The sequence below is a fragment of the Bos grunniens genome, chromosome 10 (assembly GCF_055505025.1).
Source record: "Bos grunniens cultivar Pamir isolate PY7600 chromosome 10, Bosgru_T2T1.0, whole genome shotgun sequence".
NCBI lineage: Eukaryota > Metazoa > Chordata > Mammalia > Artiodactyla > Bovidae > Bos > Bos grunniens.
The window spans coordinates 87,959,256-87,981,842 of NC_141174.1; the positions used below are offsets into that span (position 1 = coordinate 87,959,256).

Here is a 22,587-nt window from a genome sequence, read left to right on the forward strand (position 1 = left end):
TGTCTTTGGAAGTCTTGCACTGAATACTAACTCAGCTTCCAGCTTCCTTTGGGAAATGGCATGGAGTTAGGTTTGCTAAGCCAGAAGGTATCAAATTCTACTGCTGTCCCTCCCTCTGGCCCTGAACTTAGAGTCTTGTAAAGGTCCCTTTGGTGAGGACAGGGGAACAGGTGGGACCAAACCTGGGATATCCCTAGCAAGGTCCTAGGTCTGTTTCTCATCCCTAGTCCAATTCTGCTTCTCGTCTTAATAAGCAAAGAGATCTAAGGGATTCGCATGAACAAGGATATCTCACAGGACAAGTGAATTGAGGAGAAGAAGGAGGAGGCTGCTGCTTGATCCCCCCAAGACATCTGGCACCCTTTTCAGGCTACCCTTCCAAGTGTATGCTGAGTTCCTGCTAAGGAAGTTGATATAGGGATCCTTGGCAGAGTCAAAAAAGGGTTCTCTAAACCCAGAAGTGTCTCTTGGATCCAAAGAGACTCAAGAGAGAGGCAGCAGCTACTGCTCTGTAATGATATCTCTAGGGAATAGGTGTGGGGGTTCTATTAACCACTCGCATTCCTCTTTTATCTGCTTGACATATTCACATCTCAAGTAGGGCTTCATTTGCAAAAAGGGCACAAAGCTCACTATTGTGAGAGGAGGCAGAAGAAACCCTCTGGCATTGTCAGAGCAGCTGTGGCTTAAGCCCCAATCTGCTCGCATATCCCACCTATAGGAAGGGCCATCTGGTCCTCTTGACCTTTGCACTCCTTCCCCAGGACCAACCTAGCCCACTGTCCCCATAGAGGTTTACCCTTTGTTACCCAGAGTCCTGAGGTTCGTAAACCTTAACCAGTGCCAGAACTACTGCCTCCAGCCCCCTAGAGATAGACTAGTGACGAGATGGGAGACTGGGCCATGGATCATGAGGGGCCTCATCAAACAAGCTGAGAAGTTGGGATTTTCCCAAAAATGACAGGAGTCATTTCAGAATCATAAGTAGGGGAGTAACATGCTCAGATTTGCCTTGACTGCCTTGACTACCTTGAGAGGAGGCAGGGAATCTTAGTGAGAAGCTATTATAACACTAGTGTGAGACCCTGAAAGCTGAAATGAAGGCTCTATCTTTGATGGGGAGAGGAAGGGTCAGAGTTGAGGCATTTTAGCAGCAGGCATCAACTTGAGCTGCTTGCCGACTGGATGCTGGGACATAGGGTGACTAATCAGCTTCTGGCCCAACTCACCAAGAGGAATTATAAGGAAGGAGAGACCACGAGTGCAATTATGGGTAGTTTGAGCTTGAAGACTCTCCAACATTCTGTTGAATGTGGAATTGAGGAGTCGGAGGCTCAAAAAAGAGATTTGGGCTAGAAAAATACAGGTTTGCTTGGAAGCTTCTGGTAACTGCAGCAGTGGATATAGATATACTTGTCCTGGGAAGTGAGCTGAGAAGAGAACAGAGGGGAACACCCAGACATCCAGCCCTGGAAAGCCCCATGCTCTTCCGTCCTTCCACATGGTGCTTTTCCCCATTTCTACAATCCCAGTTCCTACAGAATGCTGCCTCCCCTCTCCTACATTCCTGTGCCAGAAGCCCATTTTGGGAGATTCAAAGATTTGCCTGAAATTCTTTCTTCCCTCTGGACCCATGGAGCTTGGCACACAACCGGAGCTCAGTAAATGGCACTGAGGAGAATCAGGAGGCATCATTGGTCACTTACCGGCCCTTTCTGAACATTTAGGTTGTTCATTTTCTTGTCTTTCTTGGGAGCAAAGCGGGGCACTTCAAGGGTGCTCAAACTGCAATCCAGGTGGCCATTGGTCAAGTATAAGGTGAGCTGAGTCAGGGCCAGCTGATCACTGTACGAGAGATTGAGGCCTGTTGCCCACACCTGCATACAACAGGAACCACAGAAGTGAGGGTACGAACCGTCAGCAGGAGAGAAGGCCCCCACCATCCATGACCGCCCCGAACCACCCTGAACCACACCAGACCCGACTACGCCAGTGAATACGTGACTTAAGATGCTCTTGCTCATGTTTCTCCTTTGTTCAAGGATAGAGCCTTCAATCTGATTCTTGTTGGAAGATTCAAGGTTCCTGTGGGGGGTTTACACAACTGGAGATACCTGGCCAAGATAATCTGATGGAGAGGCCTGGTTCTGAAAGTCTCCTGTACCCTTTGATTTTTCTGCCTGTGGTTGGCCATTTCTAAAGTGGCCAGTGCAAGGCTTTCAACTGAGAAATGAAGTTGGATGGGAACTCCAGAGGATGGGGAGTTACAGGGGAGCAGACAGAGAAGGCAAAGGGTGAGTAAATATTAGAAAAGGGCAGTTTGCCCTGGCTTCAGAAAAAGCATTGCTGGCTTCTCTGGGAATTGCAATATGATTCTTCTTTTTTTTGGAGGGAAAATAACTTTTTTATTGTGGAAAGTTTAAATTTAGTTGGGTTTTTTGTTGTTGTTAAATTGGAGGATAATTGCTTTACAATGTTGTGTTGGTGTTTCTGCAGTATAACAACGCAAATCAGCTTTAGTTACATATATATATATAATTCCCCTCCTTCTTGCACCTCCCTCCTCGCTCCCATCCCAGCTCTCTGGGCTGTCACAGAGCACCAGGCTGGGTTCTCTATAATGCAGCAGCTTCCCACTGCTGCTGCTGCTAAGTCACTTCAGTCGTGTCCAATTCTGTGTGATCCCATAGACAGCAGCCCACCAGACTCCCCTGTCCCTGGGATTCTCCAGGCAAGAACACTGGAGTGGATTGCCAATTCCTTCTCCAATGCATGAAAGTGAAAAGTGAAAGTGAAGTCGCTCAGTAGTGTCCGACTCTGACCGACTCCATGGACTGCAGCCCACCAGGCTCTTCTGTCCATGGGATTTTCCAGGCAAGAGTACTGGAGTGGGGTGCCATTGCCTTCTCCAACTAGCTATCTATTTTACACATGATACTGTACATACGTCAATGCTGCTTTCTTAATTCATCCTTTCCTCTCCTACCCTGCTGTGTCTACAAGTTCTCTACATCTGCATCTCTATTTCTTCCCTGCAAATAATTTCATCAGTACTATTTTCCTAGATTCCATATGTTGCAATATGATTCTTAAGGGATGCTTAGGGTTGGCCGATAAGCCTTAGCTCTACTACTATTTTCACCTTAAGAGTACAAGAAAGTAATTTCACCTACCCTATGCCAGGAAACCATGACAGCAGTCACCATAGCTGAATACCAGGGTAATTAGAGGGATGTGTGTGTGCACGCATGCTCAGTTGTTCAGTTGTGTCCAACTCTTTGTGACCGCATGGAATGCAGCCCACCGGGCTCCTCTGTCCATGGAATTTGCCAGGCAAGAATACTGGAGTAGGTTGCCATTTCTTACTCCAGGGGATCTTCCTGACCCAGGGATCAAACTCCTGTCTCCCGTGTTTCCTGCATTAGCAGGTGGATTCTTTACCACTGTGCCTAGAAGGATATTATGATATAATAGAAATTAAAATGCTTTGAGAGACAGATCCATGTAAGCAATAAGTTACTCTTAAGTTATTAGATGCTTGATTAATGTCCAGTAACTCCCTTGACAGATACTTACTGAGCATCTACTAGGTGCTAAACTGCTGTTGGCAAAGTGGGGCATGTGCTACCTTCTCCGTGGCAGACCATCCTTAATTTCTCTTGTCACTCCTGCACCCTACACTGGATCCAGAATCCTCCTCAGTTCAGTGCTCAAGGCATATTACTGTGCTAGTCATCTAAGTGTGAAAGGCAGAGACATGGATCCTACACCGAGAAGGGGAAGACTGAATCATATTCCATTAATTATAACACAATGAATACTTGAGGGATGGAACAAAGTGCCACCAAAGCAGGACTGGACAAGTCGGGTTTGGCTAGTGATGTCAGGGCTGCATCATGGAGAAAGTAACCTCTAAGCTTTGACAAGTCACACACATGTGACCAGTCTCCTTGTATCAAGTATCTCCAGTGTGCCAGGGGCTTCACAGACATCTCGGATCTTTATAATAACCTTAAATATAACAGCTCTGTGTCACTGATAAAGAAACAGAGGTTCAGAGAGGTAACCAGGTCTAGGAAGTGGTGGTACTGGGGTTTGAATCCAGTCTGAATCCAGTTCTGCCTGGCACTAAGTCCACCCTCTTGCCCTTCCCTGCTGGAGGAGATGGCATCGATCCTGACCCAGTCCATCCTTACCCTGGACCAGTTTCCCAGTCATACTAAGAGCTAAAGCACAGAGGATCAAACATGTTTTTGTTTAATATCTCCATGCCATGGAAATGTCTTGTGGAGAAAACATGAAGTATTGTGTTTCTGGAGTATGCTGTAATTAGCAGTAATGCATTTTCACTGTAGGAAGTTGGAAACTAACACATTTTCATGAAGATTTGATTAAATAGTTTTTCCCCTTAGAAGGCCTACATGTGCCTCACACACCAACTTGGTATGTTAAAATACATAATACATCTGCCCTAGAGTGGACGCCTCTCAAACAAATCTAGCAGTGAGTGACTTGAGTAAGCATTGAATGTAAATGGCATCATTATAAGGATATTAAGAGGTCAGCCTGTCAAGGCCCCTTGCTAAACTGAAGCTAATTTCAGGAGTCATATTCGCACAGTAATGCCCTTTTATAATAGCAAATAAATCACATTTGCAACAATTGTTAAAAACTAACTGCCAAGTATCTGTTGCGGTTGTAAATATCCTATTTGTCAACTTAAATATTTCCTGCTGTATGGCATAAAATGCAAATCAGATGGGGACAGCTACTTTTCCTTAATATGAGAGTGAACTTGCTGTTCTTACACGGTGGGCAATTTTTTTCCAGAGCTTCTATTGATGTTGCAGAGTCCTTGACCAAAGGAATTACATATAACAAACATTACTAATATTATGTTAATAATATTAATGTTTTGGTGATAAGGATTTTAGGGGGAAGCAGAACACAGTAGGGGAACAAGAATCTAAGAGTTGGAGAGCCCGAATCTGGCCCTCGCAACAATGCAAACTTGAAACAGTTATTTAAACTCTCTCAGTCTCAGTATCTTTACATGTAAAAGGCACAAATGATAATACATACAAGAGATTTTGAAAGCAAAATAGAATAAATGCATATAAAATTCCCTTACATATTATAAAGTTCAATACAGATGTTATTGATGAATACTAAACATTTCCTTTAAGAGGAGTAGAATTTTAGGAGACACATTTTCAGTTTTCTATGCAGCTATTTGACTGCCGCATTTAATAGCTATTTTCCCCATCCATAAGCATTGGGTTCAACCTCACAGCTCAATCCACTCTGTGGTTAGGTGTGAACAAGGTTGGTATTACTCTATTTGACCCATGAGGATGCTAAGATCAAAAAGTGGCTTAATGGTTTGCCTAAGATCATAGAGCACAGGCCAGAACTCTGAACTTTTTGTAGACCCAAAGTAATTTTGCTACTCCAGGCTTCCCTAACCCCTTGGTTCACAAAGGAAACAGAACAAATTTCTTCAAGCCTTTTCCTCAACAGCAGGCTTGCCTGAATTGCTCAGATAATTGTTCTGTTCTCCATCTGGTTTTTCTATTGAAGACACTGCCTGAGGCATCTTTGTTTTGCGGACAGGGGTTCCTATTTCCCCCTCTAGACTGTCAGGCCTTTAGGGGAAGCTGCTGAGTCTTTGTCTTCTGAGAGCGCCCAGTGTCTGGGGCAGGCTGGCTCCCAGCAGGGCACAGCAGCACCTCTGAAGTTTTACCGTGAACTCCTCCACAGCCTTTCAGCGACTGGGTCTAAGTGGGGCTCTAGAAGCTGGTTTCAGATTTAAAGGCAGAAAATATTCATTGAGCATCAACTCTGCGCCAGCCCCAGGCTTTCACACATATCTCATTTGGTCCTATTTTGATCTTGGATTTTGCTGTTACCTTTAGAACTCAGTCTCTCTCGACACTGGATACTCCCAACACACTTTAGACGTGAGATGATGCACACAGCACTGTAAAAAGGCACTGTGACTGGGGTGGAGAGAAGTAGATACATTTTTAAATGTTTAGGAGGTGGCTTTGAGGTTACTTTAGGACTTGAAATTACTAGCTTGATAGGTTAATTGGTTAGATTTGAGTGTGAGGGGAAAACACCATTGAAGGTTAGTGCTTGGAAAGACTCTCAGAAATCATCTAATACAGTCAGTTTATTTTATAAATAGAGTAACTCAAGTGTAAGAAGCAAAGTGGTTTGCCCTGGGTTTCAGAGCCAGGTATCAAAGGGGTGGGACAAGAAGCCAAGGTGTATCAGCTTCCCATTATAAAGCACTTGTTGATAGCTGTTTGACTGATTAATGATATTCAAAACCCATTTTATTAAAAATGACTACAATACTAGAGAGGTTTACATCAAGGCATTAAGAAGCATGAACAACCCCAAAATATCTTCATCTCAGCATTACTTGTAAAGTTGAAAAATTGCAGCTGTCCAACAGCTGGTCATTGGCTAAGGAGATTATGACACATCCACACGATGGGAGAGTCTACAACATGATCATTAAAGACAGTGATTGCAAATAACTTTTGATGATGTAGGAAGATACATAAAAGAGCAAGAGAAGGATATAAAGTCATATAGACAATATGACTTCAACTTTGTAAAAATTATATCTAGAAAGGACTAGATGACAATATATCAAAATGTTAACATTAGCAGATTTATGGTAAGTAAAATTATATACAAACTCACGTATATTCTTGATCTGCACTATTATTATGGTAGCCATTGGACATGTGTACCTATCAAGCACTTGAGATGTGGTTGGTTCAAATTCAGATGTGGTATAAATGTAAAGGCTTGCCTTGTGGCTCAGCTGGTAAAGAATCTGCCCACAGTGCGGGAGACCTAGGTTCGATCCCTGGGTTGGGAAGATCCCCTGGAGAAGGGAAAGGCTACCCACTCCAGTATTCTGGCCTGGAGAATTCCATGGATTATATAGTCCATGGGGTTGCAAAGAGTCAGACATGATGGAGCGACTTTCACTTTCAGAAATGTAAAATACACACCAGACTTTGAAGAATCAGGAGGTTAAAAAAGACTGTGAAATATCTCAATATATTTATATGCAGATTACAAATTGAAATGATACTATACATGGATTACATGTCAAATGATACTATCCTGCTTATGTTAAATAAAACACATTATGTATTAAAATTATTTTAATTGATTTTTCGGTTACATTTTAAAATGAGACTACTTCCCTGGTGGCTCAGAAGATAAAGAATCTGCCCGCAATGCAGGAGACCTGGGTTTGATCCCTGGGTCAGGAAGATCCCCTGGAGAAGGAAATGGCTGCCCACGCTAGTATTCTTGCCTGGGAAGTCCCATGGACAGACATGCGTGGCAGGCTATAGTTCATGGGACTGCAGAGAGTTGGACACTGCTGAGCGACTAAGCATGACTAGAAAATTAAAATTACACATGTGACTTATATTTGTGGTTAACATTCTATTTCTAATTTGATTGATTGCAAAAAAAGTCCATTGCAGCTCCTTCCAGGGGCAGGGCCAGTGGGGAGAGGGGGCTGGTGGGAGAGGTGCTGCAGAACCCCAGCTCTACACTCCCTGACTGGGCTGGGCTAGACGCAGTCCACAGTGCAGCTGCAGTGGCAGAGCTGGGGCAAGGTAGGCAGAGCACGGGGCAAGGCAAACCAGGAAGCTATAACCACCTCAGTGCTTCTAAACAAGCATATGAGAACTGAAGACAGGGTCAGGCAGAGGCAAGCTTATCCAGAATTGTTCAGTTCCAAGGTTCTGGGTCCTGCTTAGGCTGCAAGCTTTGGGATGAAATGATAATAACATGCTTCTGTGTGGGGAGGTGTGGGAGACAGGGTCCTGGTATTGAGCCCTTTTTGCCTTAGGTGTTCCAGGCAGATGGAGGCCGCCTGCTCACCCCTGCTGTTCCTGCCTCTTTCCTGTGACAGGCAGGATGGATGGGTGGCAGAGGGTATAGATGTGGGCAGATGTGCTCAGGCCCTACATCCTGTGACTATCTCCAAGGGCAAATAAAACAGCAAAGACTTTGGTCTTGCCAACCTTCTCTTTCGGGCATTGGGGTAGGTATGGGATTGAGAGACTAATTGATAGATCAAATAACATTCGTTGAAGAATCAGAGAATTTCAGAGCTGTCAGAGTCTGGAAGTTTTGCAAACCCATCTTTAGGTTTTCTTTCCTCCTCCTTTATTTGTGACGAAAAGAATCTGATGTTCCAGACGGGGTAAGTGACTTGGCTAAAGGCCCTACTCTCAGTACCAGAGTCTAAGACATATATGTGTGACTCTTGGCAAGTCTGGGCCACTTTCCTCCACTAATCAGGGGATAATAGTGAACCCTCCCTCAGCTGCATCTATGAGGCTCACTAGGAAAATTTCTAAGCTTGTATATAATTTTTTTCTATTTTAAAAATTTTATTTATTATAGAACCTTTTATTCTGATAATAAATTTGGAAAAATAATCAGTAGGTTGTAAAGAATATTCAGTCTTTTTTCATTTGAATTTTTAAATTGAGGCATAGTTGATTTACAATACTATGTTAAAGTGCACAGCATAGTGATTCAGTATTTTTACAGATTGTACTCCACTTAAAGTTATTATAAAATATTGATTATATTCCCCATGCTTTAAATATATTCTTGTAGTTTATTTTATACATAATAGTTTGTATCTCTTCATCCCTTATTCCTATCTTGCCCCTCTCCTTGTCCTTCTTCCCACAGGTAACTATTAGTTTGTTCTCTGTATCTGTGAGTCTGTTTCCTTTTTTTTTTTTATATTCAGTAGTTTACTTTTTAGATTTCACACATAAGTGATAACAAACAGTATTTAGCTTCCTCTGACTTATTTCACTAAGCATAATAACCCCCAGGTTCATCCATATTGTTGCTCATGTGGAATTTTTTAAAAAGATAGATCCTCCAACTAAGGCTTCCAAGAGATGCAGCACTGGGAATTCATTCACCACAGAGATAACATCAGGCCTTTAGAACAAAGTGCGATACAAGACCCACCTTCCTCCGCAGCCTGTCGTGGCTGGAGGAGGTGTGCAGTACCCCCTGCCCACATCCATGTCTTTATTCACAGTCCCAACATAATAGGAAACCCACTGTTTTCACAGTGCATTGTTTCTAGAGTGAAACCAAACCCTCAGTCAGACCCACGGCTATGCCTAAGCTGTGGAGGTCAGGCCACCTCTCTGCTGGCTGGTCTATACAGTCATGGGTGGCCAAGGCTCCCCCTGTCCTTACTGATTCGTCTAAAAACAGAGCCAGGGGCTTATTTCTCACTTGTAACTGTGGAGGCTGGGAATCTACTTGAGGGTGCTGAGCAGAGGAGTGCCATGATATAACATATTTTTAACTGCCCTAGGTGCTGTGGGAGACGAGACCGTGAGATGACAAGGATGGAAACAGGGAGGTCAGAGAGGAGGCTGTTGCAGTAGTCTGGGTGAGAAATGATGGTGGGTGGTTCAGTATGGTGATAGTAGAGGATGGGAGAAGTGGTCTTATTATAGATACACTTCAAAACTAGAACCTAAAGGGCTTTTTGATGGGTTGAACGCAGGTGTGAGAGAAAGAGAGGAATCAAAGATGTCTCCAAGACCTTTGCCTTGAAAAAATGGAAGGGTGGGACTTCACTGGTGATCCATGGTTAAGAATCTGACTGCCAATGTGGGGGACACAGGTTCAATCCCTGGCCCAGGAAGATCCCACATGCTGCAGGGCAACTAAGCCCCTACCACAACTACTGAAGCTCACACACTCTAGAGCCTGGGAGCCACAACTACCCAGCCCACGTGCCTCAGAGCCTGTGCTCTGCAATAAGAGAAGCCACTGCAATGAGAAGCCCACTCACTGCAACGAGAGAAAGCCCACGCACAGCAACAAAGACCCAGTACAGTCAAAAATAAATAAATAAATATTAAAACAACAACAAAACGGAAGGGTGGAATTACCGTGTACTGCGTGGGGCAGATTGCTTAGTTTAAAAATTTAAACTAAGAATAGTTTAAAGGACAAAATTAAGATTTCAGGCTTGGGAGTGTTAAGTGTGAGATGACTTTGTTGAATGGTGTTCTAGAGGATGGGACAGGATTTCAGGCACCTTTTCTCCTTTCTCAGCTACAAAATCAGAAGGATGTGCTTGGCTGGGTTGGGGGGATAAAGCAGAATCAGTCCCTGTCGGGAGGTGTTTTCTCTCTGTTGTTACTTTTGGGCTTTATCTCTCCCTGGTGGAAGAGAGGCAAGGTCTGCAGGACATGAGGCCTTCCCTAGGGGACAAGCTTCTCACTAGGTTTAGGTCAAGATGAAATAAGGCTGAGAACGGCAGGGGAAGCTTGGTAAGGAAAAGAAGTGTTGGTGGCTTGAAAGCAATAGAGACCTTGAGGGAGGCAGATGTCTTTACTGGATGGATAGAGCGCTGGACCAGAGTTTCAGGACCTCCGTAGGAGGGAGTGTTGACCTTGCCCCTTGCTGTCTGTGTAATCTTAACTTTCTTCGCTCTCTGGGCCTCAGATTCCTTGTCTGTTAACACAGACTAATGTTCATTATCTCTGAGGGTTGTTGTGAAGATCCAGTGACTACATGATATGAGACTATTATCATAGGGTCTGGCAGAAACAAATCTGGATTTGTTCCCTTTGTAACTGCCAGGAACAGAGTCTGGGGTGGAAGTAAGAACTTACTTGCCTGGCTCTTGACTCTCGTATTCTTGCCTGATTCTCAGGCACAGGGTGCACATTTAACTCTTCTCAGATGCTGTTTAAAAATAGGTTCCAGAATCCCATCTATTACACAGAGAACACACTTTCTTAAGTGTTAGTTGCTCAGTTGTGTCTGACTCTGTGCGACCCCTTGGACTGTAGCCTACCAGGCTCCTCTGTCCATCAGGATTCTTCAGGCAAGAATACTGGAGTGGGTAGCCATTCTCTTCACCAGGGGATCTTCCCAACCCAGGGAAGCAGCTACTAAGTGAGATGTCTTCCCATCTTGATCACTGAATTGCTAGACAGCATCAAACTCTCCATTGTGGTAAACAACACACCTGATGCTTAATTTTAAGGAAGGTGGTACACTGCACTGTAATTTTACTTAGGAAAATATTGATGTGATTATGATTTTGGGGAAGAATTGTTTGTATTACATAAAAATATCAGTAGACAGGCACAGGGGACTGCAGCCTCTTGGCATGTTGCCACCTAGTGGTGGCTTCTGAGATGGCCCAGTCTCTCAGAGAGGTGAACTGCAGTTTCTGCTGGTTGGGGCAGTCACCCTGGGCCCTGATCAACAGTTGAGACTCCTAGTATTCATCTCGGAAGCCTTCCAATATATTAATTCTATATATCGTTCTCGGCACAGTTAAAATCACAGCTCCACAAGACTTTCTCAGAGCAACCAGAGTTCTCTCTCCCACCCATCTGGCCACTACCTGATGTTGGGCCTTTGGAGTTCATGGGGCTAAAGGCAGCGACAAATCTGGGCCCTGCTACTTAGCACTCAGGGCCATGTAGTCCATCATGCCTAGGGCCTCCGTGATTTTCAAAGGCCTTAAAAATACATGGATTCTGGAAAAAATAAAAAGTTACGGGCCCCTAATATGAAAACTATCAAATAACAATGTATCAACAAAATTGACATGTCCGTGAAAGTGAAAGTGAAGTCGCTCAGTCGTGTCTGGCTCTTTGTGACCCCGTGGACTGTAGCCCACCACATGTCAGTTAAATGGAACACAACTCTTACACAGTTACATCTGTGTCACATTCCATGAGGATGCATTTATACATTTGATGTGATGTAGGGTAATAGAATCTTTAAAACTGAAAATATTCAGGGCCCAAAGAGGTCTATTTAAACATCCCTGTCCTGGCAGACCTAAAATGAGATTCATCATTCCCACCTCCTAATTTTATGGCTGAGGACTCTGAGAGGTGAACTGACACACTCAGGTACCACAATTAGGGGAAGAGCTGGAATCAAGTTTCTGGACTCCTGCTCCAGCTCTTTCCATGACACCTAATTACCAGCATTCATGGACCAATTTCTTTATAGCACCAGAAGCTTCTCTGTGATTTTGAAAATTCTTTCAGGATGTGTAGCAACAGTATTCAAAATTAATATGGGGATCCAAAATGAAAAATACTGAAATTTAAACCTGTGCCATGAGCAGCTATATTTATGTTTTCTATTTTTGAAAAAAAAAATCAAACCCTTCTTAATACACTCTTGCCTTCTCTGCTTCTTTTCCAAGCTTCTTCCACTGCCTCTGTAAATTTATGATTCTCTCTCTATTACTTTCAAGATTGATGGCCTGCCTGATATTATTTGTATTCTTAAGGTACAGAATTACATACTCATTTCTTTTTTTCCTTTTAAGTATTTCCTGGCTTTTTTTATTATGAATTTTTGGAAAGCCATGTTCTTATTTTGCCATTGACCATTAAGGTATAATAACCATGAAAACCCAATTTTCATAACCTGTTATAGGTTTCTAGGACTAGTAATTATATGTGCTTCTTCCATGCCAATTCAATATAATAATCCCATGCTGTAGATAGTCATTCTTCTTAAATTTTCACACTATAAATGTCAGGACTGGTGAATGACTTGCTTAGTTGAGAAGTGCTCTTTTAAAGTTATTAAAATGATCTCCAAAAGGCTTTTGTGTGTGTTTTCAAGGCAGGAAGCTCTTATTCTGGAGCCCCCATGCGCCCATGGGGGAGAATCCCTGTGCCCAGTCCTTGTGGACGTGGAAGGCTGTCCTGCAAAGTGAAGTGGGGACGGGCGTGCGGCAATGGCCCCATCAGTGCAATGAGGTAACAGTAGAGTTCGCCTTCTCCTCCTAGTTTTCTTGATGGCTCCAGTAAACCAGAATGTCTTATAAAGAACAATCTTGGTTGCAGACTGTGTGGGCAAGAAACACAGGTTGTGGCCTCTGAGGAGATCTTGTCCAGCCTCCTCAAATCCCAGGCACAAGACTCCAAGAGGGGAAGAGACCAGAGTGCAGAGCCCTTGATTTAAAGTTGTTTACATTTGGGAAATTCCTAGAAAGGAGAATCAGACCAACAGCAGGGCCCTCTGATTCATATCTGAATCCTGCATAATACCTAGCACAGCATGCCTGATATGTATGCACAATAAATCTTTGTTGGACAATCCCATTAAATAACACAAGGAAATAGATCGTCTCTTTAAAACACAGACAGGAAAGACACCACTTCAAACCTACAAGGATGGTTGAAATAAAAAAGACAATAAAAAGTGTGGGTCAAAATATAGAGAAATAGGAACCTTCATGTATTGCTTAAGATGGTAAAATGGTGCAGTCACTTTAGAAAAGAGTTTGGCAGCTTCTCAAAGATTTGAGGAACCCGAGAAGTGGGAAGAGGGGTTTCCCAAGTGGTGCAGTGGTAACAGATCACCTGCCAGTGCAGGAGGCATGAGAGATGCAGGTTCAATCCCTGGGCTGGGAAGATGCCCTGGAGTAGGAAATGGCAACCCACTCCAGTATTCTGGCCTAGAAAATTCTATGGACAAAGGAGCCTGGTGGGCTACAGTCCATGGGGTCTCAAAGAGTTGGACACAACTGAGCACGCATGTTTGCACACACAAAGATTTGACATATAGTTAACCATACGACCAACATTTCTACTCCTAGGTAGGCAAGCAAGAGAAATGAAAATGTGTTTACATAAAAACATGTGCGTGAATATTCATAACAATATGGTTCATAACCATCAAAGTAGGGAAGCAACCCAAATGTCCATCAACCGATGAATGGATAAACAAAATGTGGTATATAAATACAATGAATATTATTCATCCATTAAAAAGAATGAAGCACTGATAAATACCCAAACATGGATGAAGCTTGAAAATATTCTGTTAAGTGAAAGAAGCCAGTCACAAAAGATCACCTGGTATATAATCCCATTTATGTGAAATAAGAGTAGGGAAACCCGTAGAGGGAGAAAATGGTTTTCAGTGACTGGAAGGAGGAAGGTGTGGGAAGTGATTTCTAATAGGTACAGTTTCTTCTTGAAGGAAATGGCCTGCTGCTGCTGCTGCTGCTGCTGAGTCGCTTCAGTCGTGTCCGACTCACAGACGGCTACATAATTGTGGTGACTGTTTAGCTCTGTGAATATACTAAAAGCCACTGAACCATACACTTTAAAAGAGTGAATTTTATGTGGATGATATCTCAATAAAGCTGTTACACACACACACACACACACACCAGTCTCCAGGAGACCCTTGCTATGCAGGACACCTCCATAATTTGTATGACCACTAGTTTAAATCTAGTTGCATGTGTAAATCATGACTGAATGAGGGATCCCGTGATAAACCACCTACCAGACTGACCTCTGAATTTATTCCAGGTATTCTTCAAGTTTTCCTTTTAAAAAGTTTTTCCATATGTGGGTAAGAAAATACCTGCTTTATAAAGCAAACTAGCACTCAGCAAGGGTTAACACCTGGAGCTCAATAAGAAGTCATGGGCTGGAAGAGATAATATATTAGCACCCGTCAAAAAGACTCAGGCCTGGGAATACAGCGTCATTTTCTGGGACACTTAGCCGACTGCCCACTGCAGGCTTTCATTTTTTTTTTAAATTGAGTATAATTACTTTACAATTTTGTGTTAGTTTCTGCTGTGCAGCAAAGTGAGTCAGCTATATGTATACATATTAATATATCCCCTCCCTCTTGAACCTCCCAGGCTTTCATTTTGTATCAACTCTTGTACAGAGTGGGGCTGCTGCTGCTAAGTCGCTTCAGTCGTGTCTGACTCTGTGCAACCCCATAGACAGCAGTCCAGCCGTCCCTGGAATTCTCCAGGCAAGAACACTGGAGTGGGTTGCCATTTCCTTCTCCAATGCATGAAAGTGAAAAGGGAAAGTGAAGTCGCTCAGTCGTGTCGGACTCCTAGCGACCCCATGGACTGCAGCCTACCAGGCTCCTCCGTCCATGGGATTTTCCAGGCAAGAGTACTGGAGTGGGGTGCCATTGCCTTCTCCGTGAGTGGGGCTGGGTGTGGTTGTGTGTGGTCAAATCCAGAAGAGAGGCAGGGCTGGTCAGGCAACTGGGCACGTGACTAAAGGGAAGTTTTGTCTTAAACACATCTGCTTCCCTTTTCCCATCTCATTGCCCATTCCCGGGTCTGCTGCCCCCATCCCCGCCCCAACACCTCAGCCTGCCTTCTGTAGTTGGGAGTGACTCCTGAGCTATATGCCCCCCATAGTGACATCAAGTTAATCCAATAATACAATAAGTCATGACTAATTTGGTGACAGTAGAGGGTTGTTTACCATAATAGAACCTTTTGGATTTGGTTATCTGAGAGATGAATCTGGATTCCACAACTTTGCCTCTGTTGTCTACAGATTCTGGTGTTTGAAAGATTTGGCACCCTATCAAGCCAATATGCTATCTTTGTTGATGGCAGCAGTATTTAGAAAGCTGCCTATTTGACTACATGGAGGACAGACTCTAGGAGGGAGACTTGGGGAGGGAAAGAGGAAGGAGAATTAATGTACATCAAGGGTTTATTATGTACAAGACACTCTGGTGTTTTCTCATGTCATCCTCACAACAGCCTTGTGAAACAGATATTAACACCCACATTTTATAGAAGTGGAAGTGGAGGCTCAAAGGACCCCCAAACCTGCTCAAGTTCCACAGCTAAGTGGCAGGGCTAGGATTAGCGTCCCAGTTTGCCTGGCTCCAAGGTCCAGGTTTTCCCCGTACTTGATCTTGGCAATCACTCTCCACCTGGCAAGGGAAACAAACACCTGCTGAAAGTGAGAGAGCACCACGCTGCTGGCAGTCACCTCCAGAAGCTCCACCAATTCCTTGGTGGTTCTGAAGCCAGAAAGGCCTGTGACTTATCATGGAGCTTTGGGTGACCCATGTAACACCTTTCTGCCTCGCCTTCCCCATTACTTGTCTGTAAAGCACTTTGACCGCCTATAATGAAAGAGCTATATGAAGACAAAGAAATACTGTCCTTCAGTGTAGGCAAAAAGGCAAGGTTCCTACCATGATCAACGGAAGTCCTGTGTCACTTCAGAAATGTATGGGAAGAGCTTTAGGGCCCTGGGAAAAATCCCAATTGAGTAACTGCTGACAGAAAATCACTCTGTAGTTTCACCTGAGTAAGTGGTTTTCAGTCCTGTCTTACCCGTCTGGGCCCTGCTCCTCAGTTAGGACTCTGCTCCTCTGAGCTTCACCCCAGAGGCTGCTTTGACTGACATACCATTTGTCCCTAAGTTCAATTTCTAGCAAACGAAAGAAACTCATTATGGGAAGTATTTCCTTTCTTCCTTCCTCCTTTCCTCCCCCTGTCTCTCCATCTTTTCTTCTAAAAATTCAATGCACTTTCTTAACATACAGCTTACTCTCAGGAGAATGCACTAGAGGGCTTGCAAATCATGACAGATACGTGAATTCTTAGTTTTAGCTCTATTTATATTTGATAATTATTTTATACAATCTTTAAGTCAATTTGTAGGAAAAACTGTGAAATCACTTTCTTCATATTTCCCTCATCAACAAGTGAATAAAAAAACTCTTTCTCTGTATATATTTAAATCTGACATAGCATATTCTTTAGTATACCATATGTTTTTAACATGAATAGAAGTCTTACAGTTATTTCTTTGAAATATGTCTTTTTTATATTGAGCCTCTTTAGAGCTGCTCTCTTATCCACACTTATACCCATGAGGGTAGGATTCCTAGTAGCTGACACAAGGGGTTCAAGCCTGCTCCTTTCAGTTCAGGAAAGACTTGTAGAAGAACCCAGTTGCCCTCCTTGGAGGTAACTGCCAATCCCGTGTTCTTTTGGAGCTACATTCGACTCTTTCCTCTATAACTCCTCTGTATATTCTGACAACGTTCTATCCATGGGAGGGGCATTCTGCTATTTGGACTTTTATTTTGTATTGGATCCTGACTGATTCTGGTCAAGTTTCAATGGGTCGGCTTGATAATATTTACATATTAAGACGTTTGTGAAGAAATTGGATAAGATTTTTTAAAAACCAACATAAGTAAGTAAAACTCTAGAGTGGGCTAGGAATGTGGTCTGTAGGGGAAGAATGAGTCCCTCAAAAAGTGAAGCCATTTCATTTATTTATTTTAAGGACTTGGAACGCTAAGCAACACAATGAACCTTATGTATAAGAAAGCAAAATATATGTTTAAAGGAATATACATACTGTTAAAACAGCTCTATTTATGCAAAAGATTCATGTAACTTTATAAAGGTTTTCAGGGATTTTAAAGGATTTTAAGTGCTGTGTTAGACTGTACTAGTAACAGATGTTCAACGGCATGTTTAAGGTTTTGTTTTACTGAAAAAGCAATGGATTGCTTGATATTTTCTTTTAAAAAAAAACCATACCAAAGTCACCACATTTTAAGTATAGCTCAAATTCATTATTTCTAAAAAGCATAAATGATTGAAAATAACAGAAGGGCTCCTAAAAATGAATATTACTGTAGTGGAGCCAGAAGATTTTGTTTGCTAAATATTCCCTTCAGAGTCCCAGTCTCTTGTGCCACTTCTTGTTCTTTTTCTATGAAGACAGATGGTGTCAGTAATTGCCTATATATTTAATTAAGTTAAAAAGCTACAAAGTAAGGTTTTGGCAAAAAGTAAGATTTCATGATATGAGCAAAGAAAGCAAAAGGAAGCAAAAATTGATAACATGAAGACACTGTTCCTCGCCAAATACACATTTTGATATCATATGTGTTGGAATGTAAGATTGGATTTTGTAAACCTAATGATTAAAAAGAGGGCATTTATTCTGAAAGATAAAGCCCATAATAGAAATCTAGATGGCAGTTCTCTTACATTTCTGACCAGCTAGATGGGAATGTGTCTACTGTCAACATCACCTCCAACCTTAGCCCAATAATCAGTGGTTATTCTCAATTCTTCTAACACTCATGTTTTTCGCCTGGGATTTTTCATCCAGCAGGCTAATCACTGTGAAATTATTATGGAGGGAAAGTCAGTAGCTACTTGTAGAAAGTGGTTTGGAAAGCTGACTTAACCATTCTTGTGGTGTCTGTTTTCAATGTTCCCATCCCGTGAATCCACCTTCTGGCTGAATGGCAATATGGCACTCCCAGCTGTGGGGCTGTGCACAGGCTTGCTCATTTAAACTCTTAAAGCTTAAAAATGGCTACCACAACACTGATTTTATTCCATTTCCCTTAGTCATTAACATTTAATGATTACCTTATGTGCTGAGCACAAGGATGGAATATATTAAAAAAAATAGGAGATGTGTTTTCTGGCTTTAAACCGTTCAGCTCAATTCAATGAGCATATTGAGGATCTACAAGGGGAACATACATTTTGTTTGGTGATGGTGGCTGAGGAGCAGGGAGAGACTGACAAAGGATGTCACCATCATCAATTCAGTGCAGCACCATGGGAAATATCTGCTGTGAGAGAAGGAACTTGCACTCAGCAGGCGGCTAAATCATGGTTTGAACCCTGGATTTGCCACTCAGTTGCTGAGTGACCTTGAACATGTCATTCTAGCCTCAGTTTCCTCATTTGTAAATTAGGGATAAGAGTATTCTTTTCTACACATAAAATATATAATATCTGAAGTGAAAGTGAAAGTTGCTCAGACGTGTCTTTGCGACCCCATGGACTATACAGTCGATGGAATTCTCCAGGCCAAAATACTGGAGTGGGTAGCCTTTCCCTTCTCCAGGGGATCTTCCCAACCCAGGGATCCAACCCAGATCTCCTACATTGCAGGCACATTCTTTACCAGCTGAGCCACCAAGGAAGCCCAAGAATACTGGAATGGGTAGCCTATCCCTTCTTCAATGGATCTTCCTGACCCAGGAATTGAACCAGGGTCTCCTCCATTGCAGATGGATTCTTTACCAGCTGAGCTACCAGGGAAGCCCATATAATGTCTGGCACATGACAAAAATTCAATAGACAGTTGATATTACCATACGTAATTATTCCAGCTGTCGGTACTGTACCTCAGCTCTGAGAAGCTAGAGAATGAAGTGGCAATAAAGGGGGATTATTAAGGTGGGTTTTCATGAAGAGTTGGATTTTGAAACATGTTTTAAAAGAAAGGAAGCTGTATATTGAAAGAAAAGAAAGGCCAATTGTAGGAATGAAGGTGGCATGTGGGAGGCAGGATGTTGCTGTTGTCCAATCTCTAAGTCATGTCTGACTCTGTGACCCCATGGACTGCAGCACGCCAGGCTCCTTTGTCCCCCACCATCTCCCAGAGCTTGCTCAAACTCTTGTCCATTGAGTTGGTGATACTATCCAACCATCTCATCAACTGTAGCCCCCTTCTCCCTTTGCCTTTCATCTTTCCCAGCAGCAGGGTCTTTTCCAATGAGTCAGATAATTGGAAGGCAGGATGAGAATGCATTTATTAAATATGGGAGCTACCAAGCAGGTCTAGTATATCTTGTCCTAGAGATACTCTGGACATGATCAATGAGAAAAACACTTAGTACCACATTGTGGGAGAGGGATTGTTCAGGGCTGTTGTAAGAAACAGGTAAGGCTTAGAGCAAATTACCCTGTACTTTTTCATCCCAACAACATGGTTCAGGTGTAATAAAATGAAAATGAATGCTCAGGACTTTTTCAAAGGGGAAAATTTATCACACAAAAAGTCGTGACCACACAGCCCCTTCTCCCTTCCCTGCAGCCCCTCCCCTTTCTCATTCTGTCTGAGATTCTGGGAATCTCTCCTTTCCCCGAGGGTGTCAGAAAGAATGTGGACAAGCTGTGGGTAAGGCAATTCCCTGTGCCCTCCATGGTGGGTGAGTGTTGGGGCCGTGGGATGGTGATCACTGGTTTCTTTGGGGCGTCTTCCCTGGTGGTCCAGTCATTAAGACTCTGCATTTCCAATGTTGGGACTGCAGGTTTAATCTCTGGTCAGGGAACCAAGATTCCACATGTGGCTGGGCACAGCCAAAAAAAAAAAAAAGGAAAAAAAAGCTGTTTTTTTTGGCTTCCCATGAAGGCCAGCTTCCAGAGGTCAGAGTGGTGGGTGGGAGGGCTTTACTTCTAATGTGCCTCTTCGCTTACTCAGCCCTCCTCGCTCCTTCCTGCCAAAGCATCCTCCCACAGGTCAGGGGAATATTTCATGTCCTCCTAAGGAAAAAAAAAAAGTCTTGACCACAGGTAACAGCTGGAAGTAGGAAAGGCCACTCAGCTTTGTTACTGTGATGCTGGTAGACAAACTGTTAAGTTTTGGTCTTTCTTAGCATCAGCAGGGAGACTTTTCGTTTCTCCCCACCTGCTGCCCTCCTGAGTCCTGCAGAACTGTAGCACCTCCTGCAAACTGCAGGATGCAGTGTGAGTGCCCACATTGCCCTTCACTGGCAATGTTTTTGGTATTTAAAGTTAGTTAAAGACCTCTACGTTCAGGGAGAAGTGTCTGGGTTTCATTCAAAAGGAAGCAAGAATCTCCATGATGAGAGCAGTCATCTAAAGAAGTCCTGGGTGAGACAACCAGATACAAACAGAGGAACTGGGTCTATTCTTTGTCGACCAACAAAAGTTCTATTGAGGAGCTGATGATTAGGCTTGGGCTCAGTCTTTCTAAAGGTTAAGACTTAAAAGGTAAGGAGGTGAACCCAACATTTAAGGACAATTACATATGGTAAGATTATGTATAGCAAAGTTGGTCACTAGCTTACCTGCACTATCAGTGTTAAGAAACATAATCGTAATTTTCACTGTAAAAATTATTGTCATCATTGCCTTTGTGCTTACTGCGGAAGTCATGTCACCACCATCATCATTATTATTACTTGTACTTTATAGGTCTCTTTCAGTGGTACATAGATGTAGACCTTTCAAAGGGACAGGTCTTTTACTTTAATGCTTCAGAACCCTTGGGATCTATTTTCCCTTCACTAGGTATTAACTTGTGATTTACAGTGTACCTATTATAGCATTTAAAAACCACTGAATAACAGGCACTTCTATTTATACTAAAGGCCTATTAAATTTTAATTTAGATATACACTGTTAACCTTCTTACATATAAATAAAATACCTTCCCTAAAGAGGAAAAGTAAATCTCATTGAAGTCCCTTGGTGACTACCTTGTATATCTTGAAGACAGAGATAGGGAGATCTTGCAAATGAGAGTACTAGATGGGGGACTCAGAGAGAAGTATTCATTCATTCATTTAATAAATATTTATTGTGGATCTGTTATATGCTAGACATGGTGCTAGGTGCTGGGTATAGCAATGAATAAGGAATTATGATATTTCTGTAGACCTTGGTTTTTCCACTCTCTGAAATAAATATATTCACTTTTGATGCTTATATATCATTTTGAGATGATAATGTTCACTGACTTTTAAAAATAATGCTAATTCAATTCAGATTCCACTCACAGTTTGAGGACCTGCTGAGGGCTCGGGTGACAGTTTTACATGTGATTATGCTGTTTGATTTAATAAGAACAGCACCTTGTATCTGCTCAGCCTCTCAGAACATCCTGTGGGAAGGAGGGCAGGCATTCACTATTTGTTGATGAAAAAACGAGGCTCAGAGAGGTCCAGTGAGTTGTCTCAATGATCACAATTGCTAAGTGTAAAGAGTAGGGCAAGAACCCACTATCCATCATAATGAAAATATTTTCAGCTGTCTCTTTTTTCTGTTCTAGGCTGATACATTTGTATTTAGAAATTCAGAAACAGTTTTCAGAATACATGAGATACAATATGATGTATAATCTGACATACATCAGGCTCTCCATGTTTGTCTTTCCTCATAATTTGTAACAAAATTCTTTTCCTTCTGTAGCTACCTTATGTATCTAGGAAGAACCATTGTTAGGAGTCTGCAAATGTTTTCATCCAAGCTTTTTTTCAAAATTAGATGTCCTTTCTTTAAAAAGTTAATAACTATCAATGCTCATAACAGTGATAGCTATTTCAAAATTTGTATGTTAGTTGCTCAGTTGTGTCTGACTCTTTGTGACTCCATGGACTGTAACTTACCAGGCTCCTCTGTCCATAGAATTCTCCAGTCAAGAATACTGGAGTGGGTTGCCATTTCCTTCTCCAGGGTTCAAAAGTTTACAATAACCTAAAAACAAAGACATTTTTAACCTAGGGATTTCAACAGAAAGCATCTTTGTCAATCTGTTTGCTTAGATTCAAGTTCATATAAAAGGAACTGCAGAGTGATATTTAGAGGAATTCCCTCACGGTCCATGGAGAGTGCAGAGAAGGCAATGGCACCCTACTCCAGTACTCTTGCCTGGAGAATCCCATGGACAGAGGAGCCTGGTGGGCTGCAGTCCATGGGGTCGCTAAGAGTTGGACACGACTGAGCGACTTCACTTTCACTTTTCACTCTCATGCATTGGAGAAGGAAATGGCAACCCACTCCAGTGTTCTTGCCTGGAGAATCCCAGGGATGGGGGAGCCTGGTGGGCTGCCGGTCACACAGAGTTGGACACAACTGAAGTGACTTAGCAGCAGCAGCAGCCATGGAGAGTGATGACATAAACACATATTGCGCTGATG

The 22,587-nt window shown here is 42.7% G+C and overlaps 1 protein-coding gene and 1 long non-coding RNA gene across 7 annotated transcripts in view; one reads left to right on the forward strand and one right to left on the reverse strand.

The window, feature by feature from the left end:
• LOC147365294 (uncharacterized) overlaps positions 1-22,587 on the forward strand; it is a 104,434-nt gene that overhangs the window by 57,378 nt on the left and 24,469 nt on the right. For 2 of the 6 annotated variants that reach the window (XR_015135362.1, XR_015135365.1), the window contains exons 3-4: positions 9,398-9,475; positions 9,593-22,155. This is a non-coding gene — a long non-coding RNA (uncharacterized LOC147365294). Of the gene's footprint in view, positions 1-1,890; positions 2,295-9,397; positions 9,476-9,592; positions 22,156-22,587 lie in introns of those variants that run through there. The other 4 variants (XR_015135363.1, XR_015135367.1, XR_015135366.1 and 1 more) reach the window with 3 other exon arrangements.
• The window catches only part of IQCH (IQ motif containing H), a 231,508-nt gene that overhangs the window by 32,516 nt on the left and 176,405 nt on the right, over positions 1-22,587 (reverse strand). Inside the window, 1 exon segment of the mRNA XM_086322857.1 lies at positions 1,707-1,877. Within this exon segment, the coding sequence (XP_086178983.1) occupies positions 1,707-1,877 (171 nt within the window).